General features: G+C 39.9%; 2 protein-coding genes across 2 annotated transcripts; both read right to left on the reverse strand.

Annotated features, from left to right (window-relative positions):
• Nucleotides 1-371: 371 nt before the first annotated feature.
• On the reverse strand, nucleotides 372-9,047 carry LOC139917678 (solute carrier family 22 member 2-like). The gene is made up of 12 exons (XM_071906849.2): nucleotides 8,694-9,047; nucleotides 7,912-7,959; nucleotides 7,442-7,545; nucleotides 6,877-7,031; nucleotides 5,803-5,971; nucleotides 4,795-4,909; nucleotides 4,557-4,657; nucleotides 3,909-4,123; nucleotides 3,135-3,243; nucleotides 1,889-2,001; nucleotides 933-1,032; nucleotides 372-459 (listed from the first exon to the last, which is right to left on the reverse strand). The coding sequence occupies exons 1-12, from the start codon at nucleotides 9,045-9,047 to the stop codon at nucleotides 372-374; spliced, it is 1,671 nt and encodes a 556-aa protein (XP_071762950.1).
• A 1,277-nt stretch (nucleotides 9,048-10,324) lies between these two features.
• Nucleotides 10,325-21,343, reverse strand: LOC139917675 (solute carrier family 22 member 2-like). Its single transcript, XM_071906846.2, has 11 exons — nucleotides 20,942-21,343; nucleotides 19,605-19,708; nucleotides 18,402-18,556; nucleotides 17,415-17,583; nucleotides 16,203-16,317; nucleotides 14,591-14,691; nucleotides 13,398-13,612; nucleotides 12,353-12,461; nucleotides 12,020-12,132; nucleotides 11,430-11,529; nucleotides 10,325-10,776 (listed from the first exon to the last, which is right to left on the reverse strand). Exons 1-11 carry the CDS (start codon nucleotides 21,341-21,343, stop codon nucleotides 10,683-10,685), a joined length of 1,677 nt encoding a protein of 558 aa, XP_071762947.1. The 3' UTR covers nucleotides 10,325-10,682.
• Nucleotides 21,344-21,505: the final 162 nt, after the last annotated feature.

Here is a 21,505-nt window from a genome sequence, read left to right on the forward strand (position 1 = left end):
AATCAAGCTTCAATTAATGGCTTATATGTGGTTTGTGTTACTTTTTAAAGACATTATAACATGTGTGTACAATTATGCTCCAAAACATCTACTTTAGATTATAGTTAGTTTGGAGTTATGAGATGTCATAACTGTACTATAAGCGTACCATGTTCATGGTTTTGGGATGTAAAATTTTGTTTTCCAAAAGTGATGAAAAATAAAACTCGAAACACAAAAGTGAGGAAGTTGTACTTTATAGAAAATGTATTCAAAACCTACTCATACATAGAGCTTCCCAAGTTTTAGTGGATGTCAAAATGATATCACAATGAATGATATATGTACACATACACACACATACACACACATGCATGCACACAATGAGACAATCAGACCGTTGTTGCTTCCTTGTTGTTTGTCAGTTCTGATTGTAAAAGTTTACTCATATGTTGGTTCTTCAGTGGATCCTCCTTGTTTCTGGAAAATAAACATAATCTGTTAATAGTAAACAGAATAAAACATATTCTATTATTAGTTCTAGTATTCTGAACTAAAAATAATGATTGAGAATAACAATTAGGTGCAACAAGGAAATACAGATTGATTGATACTGAGTACAATTCATTCAAAATAGCATAATTGTTTCATTCAGATAATCTTTCATAATACTTTTTTTTGCAAACATCACCCATTAATTCCTGTAGACATTACATAAATTCCTGTAGAACTGTATTCCTAAATGAGATATCTACCAGTTGATTGACACCCACTCTTACAAAAAAACAACGTATTTTTAAAAAGAACATTTGTTAGCAATATGTTGAGGGTAAATGACAAATTATTGAGTAATGAATTTCAAGTACCACTTTTTTTAGAATTGGATATACCATATGGAATGGAATAAAACCATATACACATACAGTAAGCATCAGTGTTGGGGAACATCTCACCTATCAGGGAACTCAATGTCATCAATGGTGTCAGGGAGAGGAACTCCCCTGGTCTCAGGCAGCAACAACACCAAACCACCGGCTATGAACGCTATAGCTCCTGCACAGATACACAACAAGATTTCAGTATTTAATTTCTCACTTTCTTCACCACCTCCACCCCCACCACACACTAAGAAGACATGAACACAGATCTGATGTTTCAAGGCGAACAGCAAAAAGCTTTTTCATCTTTTTCAATTCTGATCTGGACCACATGGATATGTGGTATAATTCAAGAAAAAACAAGACCTACATGTGTCTTGAATTTGAACGCGCAAATTCGAATTTAACAGCATTGCCATGACAAAAAGTAAACCTTACGTCATTCCCCTGAGACAACTGTCATAAGTTTGGTGCCACGGCAGCGTTAGTATGGAGGACGAGACATGACAATAGATAGAAAGCCAAACAGCCAACTTGATTGGTATTTGTCAGCTCCGATATCTCCCACTTGGCGCCACGAATTGCAGAAGTGTGTCAAAACAGGCGGCAAACACGGCAGCAAATCCAACGTCAGCAATCCAAGGTAATAAAAATCGAAATTATCAGTTTATTCACAGTAATACAATCACCTGTACTTACGAAAAGTGAGCAATATCTGTTGCAGTTCATTTATGGTCGATTTTAAATTCATAAATAAAAATGATTTTGGATGTGGATGTTCGAATGAGTTAAACGCATGAACGCTTCCAAGTTGTTGCAATGACATGTCATCCCGTTCTTCCACTTCTACCAATATGACTTAAACGTAGCATTAGCGGAGTGACATCATCTTATATGATTTCTGCGCAGTGAAATCCTCAAAATTCAAACAGCTACCCCTCGCTGCCATTTGGGGGCGCCAGTGTGCAAAGATGCCTGGTGTAGCTTTAACACCTAGCATTTCCGTCATCACTACCAGGTCAGCAACCCACCGAAGATGATGAGGGGCAGCTCCAGCCAGATGACAGCCAGTCTGTAGAGCAGGAAGGGAGCGACGATGCCTCCAACATCACACAGAGTAGAACACACTGACACTCCCAGGTTCCTGTATCGAGGGTTAAGATGTTTGAAAGATTCGTAAGAGCTACAGGACTAACTTTAAAATTAAGCCAAATATATACTGAATATCATGATCTCCAGTCATTACAGTTCATAAAACAGCGTTCTCATGCTGGTTTCTTGTGTGCATTTCCTTGAAGTGATTGCACACAACAATGTACTTTTTTTTTTTTTTTAAACTGATACAGACTATATGACACACATTTCCCCCTACTGGTTGAAATATGCACACAGTATTAGTGGTATGCAAAATGACAGAAGAGAGACTGTAATATTTTCATTAGGTCCTTGTTTAACTGCCATGTCTGAAATGCCTGTGGTAGTAAACTTTATAGCTACTGCTAGTTTTCACTGCAGTTGCATTTGGTAGTTTTTTTTCCATTTCACATTTCTTTACAGTTCAAATTGCTAGCGGAGGCGTTTGGCTTCAAGTTCCCTGGTTTAATGATAAGACAAGTTGCATCATTTTACAGCATTAGGTTGCTTAATTTAGGTTTTGCTGTTTGTTGGACTTCATTGTAAGTGGGCTTAATCCTTTGTTAAGGATGTAACATTAGCGCAGAGGGTTTTGCTGAGTGTACGTTAGTAACATTAAGGTATAGTATTGAGCTATTATTGGTGTTTTGATTTGATTTTTCACTGTTATATTTTTATTTACTAAGACATTCATAGCTGCCAAGCATGTAATCAGTGGCAGCAGTTTTCTTTTATTTTTTTTTCTTTCAGCTGCAGCCCTGGAAGTTAATAATGCTGTAGGTAATGAACACACTCTCTGTGCTTTTTCCCATGGCGTGCCATGCGGCCGGGGGCAGAAAGTGGCAAATACAGGTCACTCACTCACTCACTCACTCACTCACTCACTCACTCACTCGCTCTCTCAGGGACGGTTTGCATGGAGCCTGCGCTTTGCCAGATGGCCTCTAGAGGGCGCGCTGTGGGTCTGCACAGGATCTGTACTTGTTCATTCCTTCCTTGGTTAGTTCCTCCTGATGAAGTTGGGGTTGAGATCAGTCTTAGAGAAAGGATAGGAGTTATGCCCCTCTAAAAATTCTTTCACAGGAGTTAAACGGAAACAACAGTGACAGTAGAAATAGAGATGATATCAGACTTCAGACTCACCTGACGAAGGTAGGGTACAGCTCAGTGTTAACAAACACCACCATCTCGAAGGCCATGGTGATACCCAGCCGACCAACGCAGGCCACTGCTGTCTTAAACCAGAACATACCTGAGGCACAGAGAGAAAAGTACATGTACTGTACAGTACTGTATGCATATTTAGAAAACGTAGAATTACCCAGAAATCATTGGATTGAACATCAGAGCTGAAACCTGGTAACAAAATGTATCAAGTTTGTAGTGACACAGGGGGTCTTTCTCATTATGCGTTCTTGTACATTGTTGTGTCTTACATGATGCAGTTGACGTAATGTCTAACAGTAAGTACGATTCCAAAACAGAACAACACAAGGACGGAGGACATATTTGTGGAAAGTCATGGAATTTTACATCAGGGCCCAGATGGGAACCCTGGTGACACAAAACATGCATTACATAGGAATAAACAGGTGCAACACACTTTCCATTAATAACTGGTCTTTGTGAGTAAAATATCATGTTGCTATGTCATGATAAAATTATCCATTGTTCATAGAGAGTGTTGCGCCTGTTCATCCCTAAGGCCTTACCACCAATTTCAGGTAGCACTTCTGCTTGCGTTGCTTGAGCACAAACTTTTTTCATTCATCGCTTAACATGTGTTCAAATTATTTCAACCAGCAATGGAACAAGATATATTCCAGACCTGCAGTATTGGATCTCCACAAGTAAGGTGAAGCAAAAATGAATGTGATTCGTTTCTCATATAGTCTAAAAATGTTGAGTTCTCCTCACTGTCTGGAATGAAGGCAGTAATGAAGCAGGAGGCTCCGGCTACAATGTTGGCGGCGGCGAAGGGAAGGCGTCGGCCGATGCGCTCGATGGTGAAGAGGATGAGGAAGGCAGCGGGGAACTCCACCAGGCCAGAGATCAGGAAGTCAATGTAGATGTTTCCTCCTACTATCCCCACTCGCATGATGAGGCCCTGGTAGACCACAGCACTGGTGAACCTACAGAGGTGGGAACAATAAGATATAGGATCCTCTATAGATGTCAGGGACTGGATGCCCCCTCCTCCCACAGCCAAACTGTTCCTGCGGTTCACTGCCAAATTCTGTTTGGCTCTTTGCCTAATATTGACCTGTTTCCTACCTTGGACGATGGTTTTCATAGGAACAGAGCGGCACATTAACCAAATGTGTTATCTCCTCCCAAGCTAATTTAGCATTCCGCACAAGAGCATCAGTTTGCTCTTGGGAGAAGCTTTTGTGGCATATAGGCTCCGGACTGTTCTCTTCCATCACCAAAAATAGAGCCCATAATGATCCCTTTATATGAAATTTTGCCAAAGCATCCCAATACCAATATATGTGGCCTAAATTGTTCAGTCTGGCCTCCATATCTGTGATCTGTGAAGATTATGTTCTTGTGGGTGAGTCTCACCAGTTGAACATGAGGATGAAGGTGTGTTTTCTCATATTTGGAGTTCTAATCAGGTCCATGAAAGAGGCAGTGGAGGAGTCTGCATTATCATCGGTCAGTGTCTGGACATAAGAAAGAATGATCCAGTTGACACAGGAGATCATGAAATGATACAGAAAATCAGTAGTAATAGTTCTCATCATTCTTTGCTTCTTTTCAGGAGAATCTAGATATTAGGTAATCAGTTAAACAAATCTACCTCAATGTTCTTGGAGAGCTTCTTCTTGTTCTCCTTGGCCATGGCCTCAGTGATCTCCGCAGCTTTGGAGGAGTTGTTCTGAGAAAGAAGCCACCTTGGAGATTCTGGGATGAACCTGTGAGACCAAACCACCTGAATATTTTACATAGCACAGAGGCAAACTTCTCAGCAACTGTTCACCAACACATCTGCAGGTAATGGACTGTAATAATCATCTGAGTTTAACCATAGTGGAGGTGTCAGTCAAAGACTGCAAACTACTATTGTGACATTTCAGTCTGTGGCTAGCAGCACTTCAGGGACAGTAGTGTGCTCTAGATCAGTGATTCTCTACCTTTTTCATATCAAGGACCCCTAATTTAGTCCACATTAGAGCCACAGACCCCCATATGGTGAGATTTTGTTTCTCAGACCCAAATCTGAGAATGTTTTTATTGCTAGATATGATTTTGTCCAGAATTTCATAACCCCCTCAAGGACCCCTGGTGGTCCCCGGACCCCACGTTGAGAACCACTGCTCTAGATAGCTTTATAAGCAGTGAGCAGTCCTCCATGTCAGATGCCACTGAGTTTCCAAAAGACCTCTGGCACAGGAGGAAACCTTTCTAACAGAACGGGTATGTGATATACAAAGAACAGCATCTCCCTCATGGCTATTAGCAGCGAAACCAAGGATGATTGGAAAGGGGGGGGGGGGCAAGACGTCACACTATTTTTGTTCGTTCTGACAGAGTTGATGGAAAACCCTAATGTCAGCTGTGGAAGAAACAAAGATGAAGCACAGGCACATGCTAAACATAACTCTTTGTTTTTGTCATTTTTGTCTTTATTTGATAGAGAGAAACAGGAAATATTGGGAGGGATGGGGAGATGACGTGACGAGAGTCCTTATCAAATGCGGGACTTTTTTCTTCTTTCTTCTCCTTAGCCAACTGAGCCACCAGGACATACATAAAAATAACCCTTTCCCATACAGTCACAAAGCAACAAACATATGAGACACCTCACCAGTAGTAAGACAGGAAGAGGAAATAGGGGGCGGTGATGACCACCTGCAGCCAGCGCCAGTCAGTGATGAAGTAGGCGAGGAGAGGGAGGAGGAGGACGCCAACGCTGAAGAACATCTGGAACAAGACGCCCACCATCTGCCTGTACTCCACTCCAACAACCTCTGTGACTGAGAGAGAGAGAGAAGAAGAAAGATATTACAATCTAGTGTATTTCACCAGCCTTTACTGACCTGTACTGGCAACCAGTCTTTTGAAGAGGCAATACTGTATATCACCATGCAGAAGACTGGAATAATAATATTGGTGTCATTTGCTTTTTGGCTTGAGAACGAGGCTTTTTAGTCTTCATGGCTGAAATGTCCAAAACCAACCAAAACATGTGGATAACTCAATTCTGATTCAAATCACTTTATTTTGATAGTCCACTGTTGACTCTCAACAATGTATCAGTAGATATTCAACAGTGTAGCAGCTGACTGTCAACAAGAATTTTTTCAGCAAACTATCAGTTAGGTATTTCTCAGTTGACTATGCAATTTATGTCAAGTACTTATGAATTGATTGTCAAGTACACCTGCTCAAATTACTATTATTACACTGTCAATGACTTTGGTTAAGTTTGGACAATGGACTACTGAAATAAAGCATTACCCCCCCAAAAAAAGAAGTCAGATAGAACTTTATAATTCAGAGCTCATGACATATCCAGCCATGTATTCCTTTCACCTTTTGGGAAAGATGAAGTAATATTGGGGTTAAATGCTTCAACTCATCTAAGTATTGGTTTCTTTCAATATAGGCAATCTTGGCTTTAGGACCTATCGATAGGCACCTTTGAAGTCAGATGGAAGGATGGAATGATAATTTTGTTGAAATATTAAACTCATCTTCATAAAGAACCATTTGTAGCTACAGTCATACTCAGAACTCGTACTGAAGCCGTCCACCTCTCTCTAACACCATATTTGACAGGTGGAATTATGTTTGCTTGGTTAGTTACTTAGTTATAGGCTATATACAGAAAATCTCAGAAGAATATCAACTTCAGCAAACATGAAGTAGTTGTCATTACTCAATACATATGCAGCCATCCAGCCTCCTTTGACTGCAAAGCCATAGATGGTCCTGAACACCAACATGGAAATGTAGTTAGGAGCCACAGCCACCAAGATCCCTGCAATCCCATTCAACAGGCTGGCTATCAGGAAACTCATCTTCCTGCCAAACCTGCAGGCAGAGAGAGAAGATACAACAAATGGGGATTCCTATTGAGAAATGTGTGGAGAAAAAAAGCACCATTGCATCTTTTTATATATGTTTTAGGGAAAAGGTTTTTAAAGGTACTATGGTTTAACTTTTTAACATCAATAAATCATTACATTACAATTTTGAGAAAGTAATATAATTATCATAAACAAACGACAGCATCACTGAGAAGATTGGCAGCCTCTACCGGCCTCTACATTGCATTTTATATTGTGTACCTGTACTTTTAGCTATAGCTACAATCCATGATCTGATTTGACAACCTGGCAGCCAATGAAAAGGGTTTACCTCTATGCAAAGTACAGCAACAATACTGAGATAGGTGTACTTGTTAACTGGGCGGTCAAGAAATTTAGAAATCATGGCCTTACCTGTCAGCCAGGTAGCCAACAGCAATGCTGCCAACCAGGAAGCCCACATTGAGAGTGGCTTGGTACATATCCACCAACCAGCCATCTGAACACACCAGGTCAAACTGGGACCAAGGGAGATGTTATTTCTAGATATGTCTAGAAGTCTGTACAGTACAGCACTAAATGATTTCCAGTTCTTTAGTTGCAATTTCTGATCCAAAAATGAACACAAAACAACATGAGCACATGACTTGATTATTGGTTTTATTGAAGAACATTCAAAGATTTGCAGCGATTGATCTTATCTTATAGTGCTTTAATCTTGTAGTGACTTAAATCAGCCTTATTTGTTTTATTTTTTTACTTTACAATCCCACCAGTAAAAGTACACAACGAAGCCATGTGATAATTTTCTTTTATAGATTTAAGCTGTTTATTAAAGTTGCAAAACACAGAAATAGGTTTAGGTCAGTCAGTGGAAGCCTCACCTCTGTGACAAAGGACTGTCTGCCCTCATAGTCGTATTCCCAGCCATCCTTGATGAAACAACAAAACATTGCATTTCATGAAAATGAATAGAAGGAACCCAACTCTAAAATTTGCCCATCTAAGTAGGCTACATCATACTTAGACAGCACCTTGTGCACATGTGATACAATCTACCAAAATGTGTTACATGCACAATGTGAAAATATTTAATTTCAGTTAAATTATAGAAGCTTTGAAGTTCAGATCTCAGAAACCATTGATGGTGCCATCTTGGAGGTCCATTGGAGAATTAGCTGTGCATAAATATTGTCTAAATATATAACAAAAAGAGACATAGGCTATCTGAAAACACATAGTGGTGGTGTGGCTGCAGTTCCATTAAATAACATTGAAAGTTAAAAGTGGATAGTCTAATGAGGTAGATTTGTTTCTAAATGTAGGTTACTGTGACACAGTAAACTGTCTTGTCTTTAGCCCTAGTCTCTACTCCAAAACACTCTGAGTTGTAGCTTGAGAAGAGTCAGCTCAGTTAACCTGAACAATGTGTTAGCTAGCTGACTCACCAGCAGGATAATTTAGCAAAGCAAAGTGAAATTATCAGTTCCCAATCAAAAATAGCACAGAAATTAACCATGTCTATTCAATTTTGTTGAATCTATGTCCAATGAGTTTTTTGCCCAAGAGTTGTGGACCTCCAACATGGCTGCCACAGGATGTTCTACCACCTGAAAGCTAACCCTACCCTCTAAAAGAGAGCCAAATGGTCACATAGGGGACTCACCTTGCACGTTGTGACTGGAACGCCACTGAGGTCCAGTTCCAGTGTGTCACAGGTGAGTGCGGTGGTGTTCCAGTCCACCTCGTACTGCTCACAGCTGCTGTGTTGCAGCACTCCGGAGCTGTTGATTAGGGGCACTGTCAGCCTGCGACTGTCCGCCAGGTTCCAGCCGCAGGCCCGCCTCCTCTCCGCCACCCCGGGGTCCCGACACCAGTGATCTGGGGTGAAACCCTGGAACACGATGCCCACGTACACCCCAGCGAACGGCAGCGACACCAGGCAGAGCAGAGCGAAGATGCGCCTCTGGCAGCGGCCGAACGCACCAGCCTCCTTCAGGATGTCATCAAAGGTGGTCATCACTACTACTACTCACCCAAGTGACTGGATTCACTGTATTCTAATTGTCTAAGATAACAGAATGAGGCAAATGTTCAACTTTGCTTGAGGTTCTGTGCTATTCTATTCATTAAATCCTGGTGTAGAACGAAATGCCAGTAGTCTGTGCTGGAGATTTTGACATAGTTGCCCATGGGGGTGATTGCACCCTTACACACTCCCCTTCACTAATCATGTTGGTCAGGAACTAAAGTCCATAAAGTCCAAAAAGGCCTAGTGACCTTGTGATTGACCAAGTGTAAGCTGAGACATGCGCTGTGTAGTGGAGATAGCAACATGTTACTATTTAATGGAGCTTAACAGAGGCTGGTAGTAGAATGATGCAATCTTTGAATGAACCTGCACTGAACGGGAGCCAAAACAAATGTTTCTGTCAGTGAACGCACCAGGGTTACACAAGATATTTTACCCACAATGACTGTGTCACAGGGCACAGAGCATTATTGAAAAACAAAAAAAAAACTATTCAGGGTAGCATATGCTTGGTGTATGTACTGCAAGCCCAAATGTCAAATGACCAGAGGTGGGGACTCGAGTCACATGACTTGGACTCGAGTCAGACTTGAGTCAGAATTTTAATTGCTAGAGACTTGACTTGACTTGGGTTCTGGTGACTTGGGACTTGACTTGTACTTTGATGACTTGAAATGGTTTCTAAAGTCGTGACAAAAGATCTTGTGTTTGTGTAAATGACTTAGATTGAAAGACCAGTCAGACAACTAAATTTAAAATCTCTTTAAGATATTAAATTGATACTGGACTTGGTGTTCTACATTTAGACTTGAGACTTGATATTAATGACTTGGACTTGACTTGGTAATCTACATATACAGTAGACTTGTGACTTGACTTGGGACTCAAGCAAAGTTGGCTTGGTCACAAGCTAACTGTCCTTTAGATACTAGGCAAGGATGAAAATCTTATTTTTTCCTTTATTGCATCTCCATTTACTCTGGAATAGTTGTTACCTATCAAAGGAGGCCAGAACCATGCATATAGGCCTTATGGGTGAGGAGCTATTCCTGATTCATTTTGGGTATGTCATTTTACACTCTCTCTCTCTCTCTCTCTCTCTCCAACCTCTGCTGTGAATGGTAGCTTTTCAACCAGCAAACCTGGTCAAGTAAAGGCAAATCCTATTAAATGTCCTGTTTTTTTTTGTGTTTTTTTTTAATGAAAACAAAATGAGTGCAAGCTGTGTTAGAAGAAAACTCTTTAATAATTTAAACTCCCTTGATGGCACATCAGTCCACGACAACACACCACAGCCTCTCAATCTGCTGACCGTACTAATAAAAGTATTCTTACCCCAATAACACATCCGACATCAATATCACTAACAGAGAAACATTACAGCAGATTCATCTAAAACACCTTTTTTTTAGTAGGTGATAAGAGCCATAGCCAAACATTGGAAACATAAGCAGAGACAGTCAGGCCACATAGTTGAAAACAAAAATCAAGGGAGGAGCCTATTTCCCATAATATCTCAACAACATCATTATTAGTGTTTTTAAAATAACAAATATGCAACACTCTTGAAACAACATAAATAAATACTTTGGTTACAGTTTTCCCAAAGGGCACATGAGGAAATCAGACAGTAGCTGGATCTTTGTTGGTCGTTACGTTGCTGGTGGGCAACAGGTTGGCCAGTTGTTGGTTCTTCAGCGCAGCGTTCTCCTTGGCCCTGAGCACAAATATAAAAAAAAATAATGTATAAAAAATATCTACTTATATGCAAGATATAACAATGAGAGGGATATGAGAGGATGAGGAAGACAATATGTGAAAAATTACATATAGACATGCTAGGGATGGGACGATCGAAAATCAATGTATCGCAATACAAAAATGTGACAATACGTATCGTGGGGCAAAAAAAGGAATTTCGATATTAGCTCCATTTTATTTTGCTGTAATAATCACAAATGAGACGGTTTGACCATCACAATTTCACAAGCTCTCCATCCAAATTACATTATTGTCACTTTATAATGACATTTTTAAATTGTTGTTTACATTCTAGCAAGCCAATGCCATTGCTAGAAAGATTTGTGGCTCAGAAATTAACATAATTCTGAACAGTCAGACTTCATCATACGTCATTTAACGCGATTGAATTGTGAAGCCCGTATTGCTTATCGAATCGTATCATGAGATAAGCATATCATCCCATCCCTTATACATACACATACTGTACACGTGCACATGCATATGCATATACACATGCACAGACAATGATTTGTGCAAAAGACACTTGATTGTCTGATAAAGAGCTGCATGTTTTATTTTCTTTCTCTGAGTCTCTAGCGGAATCAGGAATCAGCCGAGAATGCTCACCTTTCTGGGAACTCGATGTCATCGATGGTGTCGGGCAGCGGCACGCCTCTGGTCTCAGGCAGCAGCAGCACCAAACCACCAGCCAGGAATGCCAGAGATCCTGTTCAAACAGCACAACAGATTGTTACCACCAACAATACAATAAAATACGTATCCAGTATACAGAAATCTGATTTTCCCTTTCAGATTGTCATATACTGTATATTCAGCGCATCGTGTCGTCTAATTGGAGTGCATTCCAAAATGAGATATCCACCATTTAAAAACTTAAAATATTTTGACAACATAATTGCTTGTATCACAGTATAACTATTGAGTGTTATGGAAGTTATTAGCTTATTTTGTACCTTACTTACAAAATATCAACATGAAGAGAATATCATTATCTATGAATTGAGGAAGAACATCAGGTAAAATTTTTCGTTTTTACAGAATGGACATATAGCATTTTGGAACGAATTGGAATTTCAATGGCTTACGGTGTCTCAGCTATTTAGTACATGGGTTGAGAGCTCCACAGAGGGCCTTGAAAGCCAGCTGCCGCACAGACTGCACCAAATGGTCTCACCCCATAATAATGTGAAACCCACCGAAGATGATGAGGGGCAGCTCCAGCCAGATGACAGCCAGTCTGTAGAGCAGGAAGGGAGCGACGATGCCTCCAACATCACACAGAGTAGAACACACTGACACTCCCAGGTTCCTACATAACAGAAGAAGACTGGGTTAGCTTCTGTACTTTCAAGTAATAATAATAAGTGACAAGTGTTTGGGGTGTGAACTTGACCAATGAGTGGGAGGAGGGCGGGACTAACCATACACTTCCTGCCTCAAGGAGAAGAGTTGAATATTGTATCTTAAAAGACCGGCTTTATAACAAACTAAATCTAATACTTAGAGTGGTACCCAGAAAACCATCTCACCTGACAAAGGTAGGGTAGAGCTCAGTGTTAACAAACACCACCATCTCAAAGGCCATGGTGATACCCAGCCGACCAATACAGGCCACCACCGTCTTAAACCAGAACATACCTGAGAGAAAAGAGAGGAACAGTTAGTTCAAAAAAGTTTTACAAAAGTGAATCGCTTGCATCTTATTTACAGGTGTTAGATATCAAATTGTGATGTTCAGTGCATTCCAGGAGTTATTTTGTGATGAAGTATTATATTTTTTGGTATACCCATTTCCTACATTTCCCAACATAGCCAACTAGCTAGCTATAGCAAGTTGTGAACATTGGGGCATTTTCTATGATTGCGGCCACGCCCCTTACTCAAAAGACAACATGTCTTGTGGCTTGCTACATTGCATTCTGGTCTATTGAGGCCACAGTTTCTGGAGAAATTGGTTATCTGCCCCTTCTACACTGGATTTCTCCCTGTATGATTGTTGAACTTTGGTGCAAAATGGCGGCTCTAGAAAGAAGCCCTCGCTCTTTGATTCTGAGGGACTGACACCAAAACCTGAAGCTTACTGTTGATTATTTAGATCGCTGCTGTCAAACTCCATTGTAGCTGCACTGGAAATATCTTGACGTCACATCATGTACGTTTTTACATGTTTTTATTCATAGTTAGTAACGTCAAATTATAAAAAAAAAAAAGTTTCGTTAGGCATCTGATAAGCATCTGACTAACCAATTGACTTTAATATGTTTTGTATCCTCCGTGTTTTGTTTATCAAGTATAGCTCACTTTTATGGAATGTCTCATACCTGTCGAATTTTTAGAAATGATATTGTGTTGTAATATCTGTCTATTAATGTTTACCATTGTTATACTGTCTATCTGCCGCGTGTTGTCAATTCTGCTAAAAAATATTTTGACTGGGATCTTCCTGGATAAAGAATAGGATCTGAATAAAGAATAAAGGTTCTGTCAGGAGTCCCTGAGACAAAACAAAAAGGCAAATCTTTGACCCACATCAGTCATTTTCTTGTCAAGTCTCAATGCCCCACTTAGACTCACTCTCTGGAATGAAGGCAGTGATGAAGCAGGAGGCTCCGGCGACGATGTTGGCGGCGGCGAAGGGATATCGCCGGCCGATGCGCTCGATGGTGAAGAGGATGAGGAAGGCAGCGGGGAACTCCACCAGGCCAGAGATCAGGAAGTCAATGTAGACGTTTCCTCCCAGGATGCCCAGCCTCATGATCAAACCCTGGTAGACCACAGCACTGGTGAACCTGGAGGGAGCAGAGAGAGGAATGGTAGTGGCTGGCCAAGAAATGGATGGACAAATGTCAAAGAGTCTTTCATTGCAGAGTTTTCCAAAATGAGATGACCACCATCTGAAAAAATGATTGATAACACAAAATTAAAGCAAATTATGTTATTTGTATGCTTGCCAGAAGGACACATATATTTACATGCTCTTGCCAAGAGACTGTAGTATTTTCATTAGGTCCTTGTTGAACTACCATGTCTACTTGAAGTCCCACACACTGTCCACACTTGCAGAGAAATGTATTAATGACACAATGTTTCAGTCAACCAACCTTCATCAGGTATCACCATGTCTGAAATATCTGTGGTAGTAACCTTTATAGACCAGCTTATGGCCTGTAAGTGCATTGGAAGATTGCTTTGTCCATTTCACATTTCTCTACAATTCAAATTGCTTGTGGAAGCGTTTGGCTAGTAGATTAATTTCCTGGTATTCTGATAAGGTGTCATGTCATTTTACAATTGTTTAATAATTTAGGTTTTGCATATTGTTTGTTGGACTTCTTTGTTGTACATGGGCTTAATCTTTTATTGAGGATGTAATATTAGCGTAGTAGGCCTTGCTAAGTGTATGCTAACCGTATAACAATAGTTAAGTAGTAGTGAGCTATTATTGGTGAATTTTTTATTCTTAGATTTTCAGGTGACTTTTCAAAACTTGAAAACGTGGCGCTATTGTTTTGTGTGCTTTTGCTTGTAAGTGTTAAAAGTGGCTACTGTCAGCTGTAACTAGCGCTAAGCTAGTTGTCATTTGTTTGAAGAATAGTAGGCAATTAGTCTCTGTCGACAAACTAATACAACAATTTACAGTCATATGGCATGATAGGTAACCTTTATCTTTCCACTATTCCTGCACTATATTTGCCAAATGAATACCAAACAACTTTGCATTATAAGTAAGCATTACTCATGTTGGAAAAATATTTGCTGAAACTCACCAGTTATAGCTGAGGATCAAAGTGTGTTTTCTCATTTTTGGAGTTCTGACCAGGTCCATGAAGGAGGCAGTGGTGGAGTCAGCGTTATCATCTTTCAGAGTCTAAAGAATCAAACATAGATTGTGAGTTCCTAATTAAAATGATTTAGCATAGATTTCCATATTAATTTGTTTTTCTTTTCACTTCTTTTCTCTAGATTGTGTTTCTTATTTGTATCTCCCCATTATGTATTTTTTTACCACAGCATCAGCTGTGGTAATCTATTATGTTTCTAGGGATAGGATATCTTTTTTTTTCTAATTTGGTATAGATACTCCTGCTGACTCATAACCTGGACACAAACAATGGTACTGATTGCTATAATAAACCCTCAAAGCCTAAGGCTCAGCCCTGCTGCTCCGTAAGTCATAGAGATGTGAAACTTGCTACAGATATGTATCTGTACATGCAGAATTTTTTTGCCTCTACGACCCATGTCCGTCATAAATGTTTGGAAAACTTTTTAAAATCTTCTTCTCATGAAGAGTGAGAATGACATGAAATTACACACAATTTGGCAAGTAAATTAATTGGGTATGCCTTATTTAGTTTGCAAAAAGCTAAGGGCTTCGTCCAGAAATGGCCAAGTTATTAAACTATCTTCTTTTTAAAAATTTGCATGAAAGGTTTAATTGACATGGTCATAACATGGTCAAATCATGACACAGTAATGAATCCACTTGAAATTCGACATTATTTTAAAGAGATCTATTGAGATTTGAAGCAAATATAGCCATTGGAACTTCTGTTGTGTTATGATAATATCAAAGACCCGCCACAAGATGCCTTGTGGTGCAATCAGGGAATTCAGTGCATTCTTTGTCACACTCAAGGGGGCAGTCATGGGATCCTGTGGCTGGCCGAGAGGTGTGGCTAAATGGCTGAAAATTCAGCTCCATGTCATGCGTATGTAAGAATGTGAGCGCATCCATGCAACATCATCTTTGATGGAAGTTCCTACTCTGTGCCTACCTTAGCTTAAGCATATGCAATAGCAAATCTAATGTTGCAGATTAATCTAATTTACCACGCAACGATAAAGTATCTCTGAACTGTGTTGTACTGAAATCAATGGAAATGAATGACTACCTAGAAAAGGTAGGAAAAAGTCATTCAAACGTCTAAAAAAGTATGGTATGCTTTGGAAAGTGGTCAGTAGTAAAGTATACGTGAATTGTAGTAAATGGGCTAAAACATGCATAAACACCGGTATGGTCTGCATGAAGCATGAAGGGTCCTTGAGGGGGTTCCAGGGGATCCCTGGCAAATTGAAGAATTATTAAACTTCACAGTTATTTAATTTACAGGAAGTTAACACAAATAGAGAATGTAGAAGAACAACTGTTTTGATCATAGTTTCACTGTTATCTCTCTACCTACAATACAGATAGTCATGGAATTCTGGACAATATCATATCTAACAATAAAAATATTCACAGATTTGGGTCCGAGAGACAAAATCTCATCAAATGGGGGTCTGTGACTCTAATGTGGACTAAACTAGGGGTCCTTCATATGAAAAAGTTTGAGAATCACTGCCTTAGTGCCTGTCCCTGCTTAAACAACCAGCTACCTCAATGTTCTTGGAGAGAGTCATCTTGTTCTCCTTGGCCATGGCCTCAGTGATCTCCACAGCCTTGGTGGAATTGTTCTGAGAGAGAAGCCACCTTGGAGATTCCGGGATGAACCTGCAAATTGAGAATTTCCATGAAGCCGAGCCAACAAACTGGATGTTATATATTGTAGATCTAATCCTCTAGAATCTTTGTATATCTTTTGAACCTTGAAGACAGAGTATCGAGGTGAGGAGGAACTTCTGCACACACACGTCATCCGGAGATTTTTTTTCTTATTTCTGTATCTGCTTTATTCAGATGATCCGTGTGTTTGCACTATATGAGCCTTGTTGGTTTGGTGTTTATCAAAGAAGATGGTGGGAAATGGGAAATGACGTTGCTGTTTATTAATGCTTTTGGGGGGAAAAACAACACACTCTATGAACCAGTAATCCCTTAAAATACCCTTACATTTACAGTACACAATTCACCCCTTAATTCATGCAAAATCCCCTTAAAATGAGTTATGGGAGTTATTAATGGAGGAGACCCCATCAAACACCCCTTAATGTTTGACTGCTTACTTTATAATTTAATGTAAAATTCAGGGAGACAGGAACTTTTCCATTAATAACTCTGTAAACCTGCACAAAAGGCATAAACAAATCCCTTAATTTCTAGGATCTCCATGAACCAACCCATGAATAAATCCCTTATAAACCTATGATACTAACCTTACTTTTTTAAAGCCATGTTATTTTTAATGGATAATTAATGTTTATGTAATGGAGGAATTAAGGACATTTCAAATTAAGGGGTTTGGTTTTGTAGTGGCATCTGTGAAAACAGAGTTTTTCAGGAATGAAGAGAAGCATATTTACAATGGGGCTTTAACAGATTTTCAAGAGTCATGAAACTCACTCACCAAATAAATGACCATGTGAGCATTCAATTAAAGTAAAAACCAAACCAAAATTATAGTTATGTGGTTTTTAACTGAAAGCAGCATTAGGCAAGATGCTTACATAAAAATCGACACCATAGATCTGCCCTATTTATTTCAAACAGTTACCTCTCACTGCCATTTGGGGCCACTAACGTACAAAGTTGCCTAATGTAAGCTGTTTTTGTTTTTCAAAATCATTACAAAAAGTAAATTCCCTGTCATTAAAAAAAATCTGTTTCTGAATAAAGCATAAAATACATAAAGAAAGAGGGTGTTTCCATACCAATAGTAGGACAGGAAGATGATGTAGGGGACGGTGATGACCACCTGCAGCCAGCGCCAGTCAGTGATGAAGTAGGCGAGGAGAGGGAGGAGGAGGATGCCAACGCTGAAGAACATCTGGTAGAGTACGCCTACTGTCCTCCTGTACTCCACCCCCACTATCTCTGTGACTGAGAGAGAGGAGAAGAAGAAAGGTGTTAAAATTGAGAGTGGATCACCAGCAAAAAAAATCAATCACTAAATGGAAATAGACCACAGCAATTTGGGTGCTCATTTAAAGCAATATTCCACTTAGTTTTAACATGGGGGTTATTTGGCACTTGACCGCCTTGAAAACCAGAATATAAACTAATCACCCAGATTGGATGCAGCTGGACGAGTTTGTAGCATTCAGATTTTTACTTCCCATTAATTTGAATGAGGCCACAAAAATAGACTGAAAACCTAAAATTAGTATTTAAAAATAAAAGCAGATCCGGTCTCCCACACAGGAACTAGCTCTCCTAAATGGTATCCCTCCGCTATGTTCTCTTCTATCAATAAAAATGCTATTTGTTGAAATTATGTTCTGAAACGTTGGACCAACAGTCAGTTGAAAATCACAGCAGCAGGATCTGTTGTTGAATCTGTTCACCAACGTGTTCAATGTCAGTTTTCAGGCTATTTTCATGGCCTCATTCAAATGAATGGGAAGTAAAAATCTGAACGTTACAAACTCGGCGTTTTCATAGTGGTCAAGTGCTGAATAACCCCCATGTTAAAACTAAGTGGAATATTGCTTTAATGCTTGAGATAGGTTTGTTTGGGAGATCCTTGAAAGTCCCTTGGCAAGATTGATCTGTTCATCTTTGTCATTTTCAAATCAATATTCATGCTACTTCCCTTATTTTGAAGAGTTTAAAGACGATAAAAAATGTTTTCAAAAGCATTGACTTTTTTTGGCCAAGAAAGACATTCTTTGCTTAAGGTTAAATCATGGTGTCCTTACTCAAAACATATCCAGCCACCCAGCCTCCTTTCACACCAAAGCCATAGAGAGTTCTGAATACTAGCAAAGACACATAGTTAGGAGCCACGGCCACCAGGATCCCTGCGATGCCGTTCAGCAGGTTGGACATCAGGAAACTCATCTTCCTGCCAAACCTGCAGACGGAGAGAGGAACGAACAAGAGACAAACTGACTGTCTTTCAATGGTCTAATCTCTCCATCATTCATTCATGTATTCATTCTCTCAGTTTTGGTGCTATATGTAGCATTGTCAATCAATCAGGTAGCATCAATCTGTCTTTGTCAAATGAATTGTGATACCTTGGTATGATTACCGTAAATAAATGAGACCATGGTGGAGACGATTGGTCACCTCTATCTCATGCTAGTGGTATTGTTAGTGCTAGTGTGTCTCAAAATTAAGCCCCCATTTCCCATAAACCCCGTTGCTCCTTGTCTTCCCTCCCTCCCCCTTCCTGGCGTCTTTGTCTTTACTGAAGAGGATAAACATGTTGGAAGTGATTTTTTCCGTCAGCCTTTCATTCTTTCCACCATCTTCCATCACCAGAAACTGTGAAAGCTTTAGCTCTGTTTCCGCTGGAAGAACAGCGCCCTCTTCCTGTTTTGTGCCGTAAAGCAATTTCCCTTTGTGCCATAGAGCAATCGAGCCGATTTCCTGCCAAATCCGACCTGATGACACACAGTGTAAAATCTTCTCAGTGATGGTCTTGTTTTATGGTAACTACACAAATGTCAAAATCAATGTGGAAATTATTTATTGATGCTAAAATCATACACATAGCACCTTTAATCCATTTCAGGGATGTGGGGGATTGGAGCCTTTCCTAGCATACACGGGGTGGAAATATTTCATATTTTCATTCATAAGCTCATTTCACTCACTATATTGTTTATCTGTACCACTATATACTGTATATAGTCTGTCTCATCGAAATCATCAATAATTTTGCTTTTGAAATTCACCTTTCTATGGGACAAAATGATCTGTGGCACAATCTACCCCATAATCTAGGCAATTAAGCGATAACTATTATGCTACGTTCATGTGCCGGTGGGAAAGTCCATCATTCAGGACTTACAAATGTTAGAGAACACCTGATCAGTTCAATTCAATTGACCGCATCCATACTCTCACATCTCACCTGCCGACCAGGAAACAACACTAACCAATCAGAGCCTTACCTGTCGGCCAGGTAGCCAATAGCGATGCTCCCAACCAGGAAGCCCACATTGAGAGTGGCTTGGTACATATCCACCAGCCAGCTATCGGAACACACCAGGTCAAACTGCAACCAACACACACACACACACACACACACACAGTTAGTTACATTCGTCTCTTATTTTTGAGATTTTTTGTCTTTCTTAAAGCAATATTCATGAGGGTTTTAACATGAGGGTTATTTGGCACTTGACCACCATGAAAACCAGAAATATACCACAAATAAACCCCATGTTAAAACTAAGTGGAATATTGCTTTAAGAACTTGTGTCAACTTGGGTCAACTACTATCCTTTCATATATGAAATATTTTCAACATTTCTTTCATTTTTGGCAACATTGAGGGAATTAAGTTTGTAAGTATTTCGCCATATACTGTAGTAAATATGTCCTCTATCTGGCTAATTCTAAGTTAAAATTAATAAACATTTTTGTAGTTCCTCAATCTTTAAATAAATAAAAAGAAAGAGTTCCTTATGAGAACAGGCAACAATGCACATGCCTCTTGCACATTGTCACTTTTCTGTACATTTGGTTCTTCCATCTGGACTTTTGTTAATGTGAACAGCTGATAATGCACATATCCAAATCTGCATGTTCTGCAGGTTATCTACATGTGTAAATTGAATATATTTGATAAGGTGAATCGTTTTTATACATCTAGACACTCTGCCTACATATGTATGGCTTTCTGTAGATGATGTACATTTTGTACATCATGAATCTATACTGGAAATTCCCTTCTTTTTTTTATATTCCCATACTCTCTCCCTCTTGAATATATTATTTTTCATAATTTCTCATAGTGCATACATTTCATTTTGATTTGATATTGTACATATCTTCATTTTTCCCAGCATGTTCAAATGCTGTTGTTTTGCACACCCTCGTTATGCTGTAACGTATATTTTTTCATAGTTATTATTCATACATTTCCACTTAAAATGTATGAATGTTGGAATTATCAGTTATGTTTTCTGTAATACCTGCCATTTGCTATAGCCTACTTATTTATATTCTATTCTTCCTTGCTGCATCCTATTACAGCTGCATTTTTGGCTGCATCGGTTTATATAACCCCACAATTCTTTGTATTTTATTTTATTGTATTTATTTTATTGTAAATTATTTGTTATAAATGTATTTATTTTTTATTTTTTATCTTTTATATCTTTATCTTTTTAAATATGATTTTAATGCACTTTCACTTTTTATATCTTTTATTACCTGTCTTTAATTTTTTTTTTTTTTAATTTCCCCAAACAGGGAAGTTCCATCTTGTTGCATCTCATCTTACCTCAGTAACAAAGGACTGCCTTCCCTCATAGTCGTACTCCCAGCCGTCTCTGCAGGCCGTCGTGGGCGTTTTGCTGAGGTCCAGTTCCACAGAGTCACAGGTGAGTGCGGTGGTGTTCCAGTCCACCTCGTACTGCTCACAGCTGCTGTGTTGCAGCACTCCGGAGCTGTTGACCAGGGGCAGCGTCAGCCTGCGACTGTCCGCCAGGCTCCAGCCGCAGGCCCGCCTCCTCTCCGCCACCCCGGGGTCCCGACACCAGTGATCCGGGGTGAAACCCTGGAACACGATGCCCACGTACACCCCGGCCCACGGCATGGACACCATACACAGCAGGGCGAAGATGCGCTTCTGGCAGCGGCCGAACTTGCCGGCTTCCTCCAAGATGTCGTCGAAGGTGGTCATGGCTGCGTTCGGATGCGAGTTTTCTCTCGACGAATAACCGTGGCCGCTGTCAAACAGTCTTGTAAATTTGTCTACAGCCTCACCAGCGAGGATGTTGAGCGTCCCTCGACAGCGTGTCCAGTGAGGTGTTTGTCGATTTGGGTTTTTAACAGGGCAAGATGG

This window comes from Centroberyx gerrardi, chromosome 18 (assembly GCF_048128805.1).
Source record: "Centroberyx gerrardi isolate f3 chromosome 18, fCenGer3.hap1.cur.20231027, whole genome shotgun sequence".
Classification (NCBI taxonomy): domain Eukaryota; kingdom Metazoa; phylum Chordata; class Actinopteri; order Beryciformes; family Berycidae; genus Centroberyx; species Centroberyx gerrardi.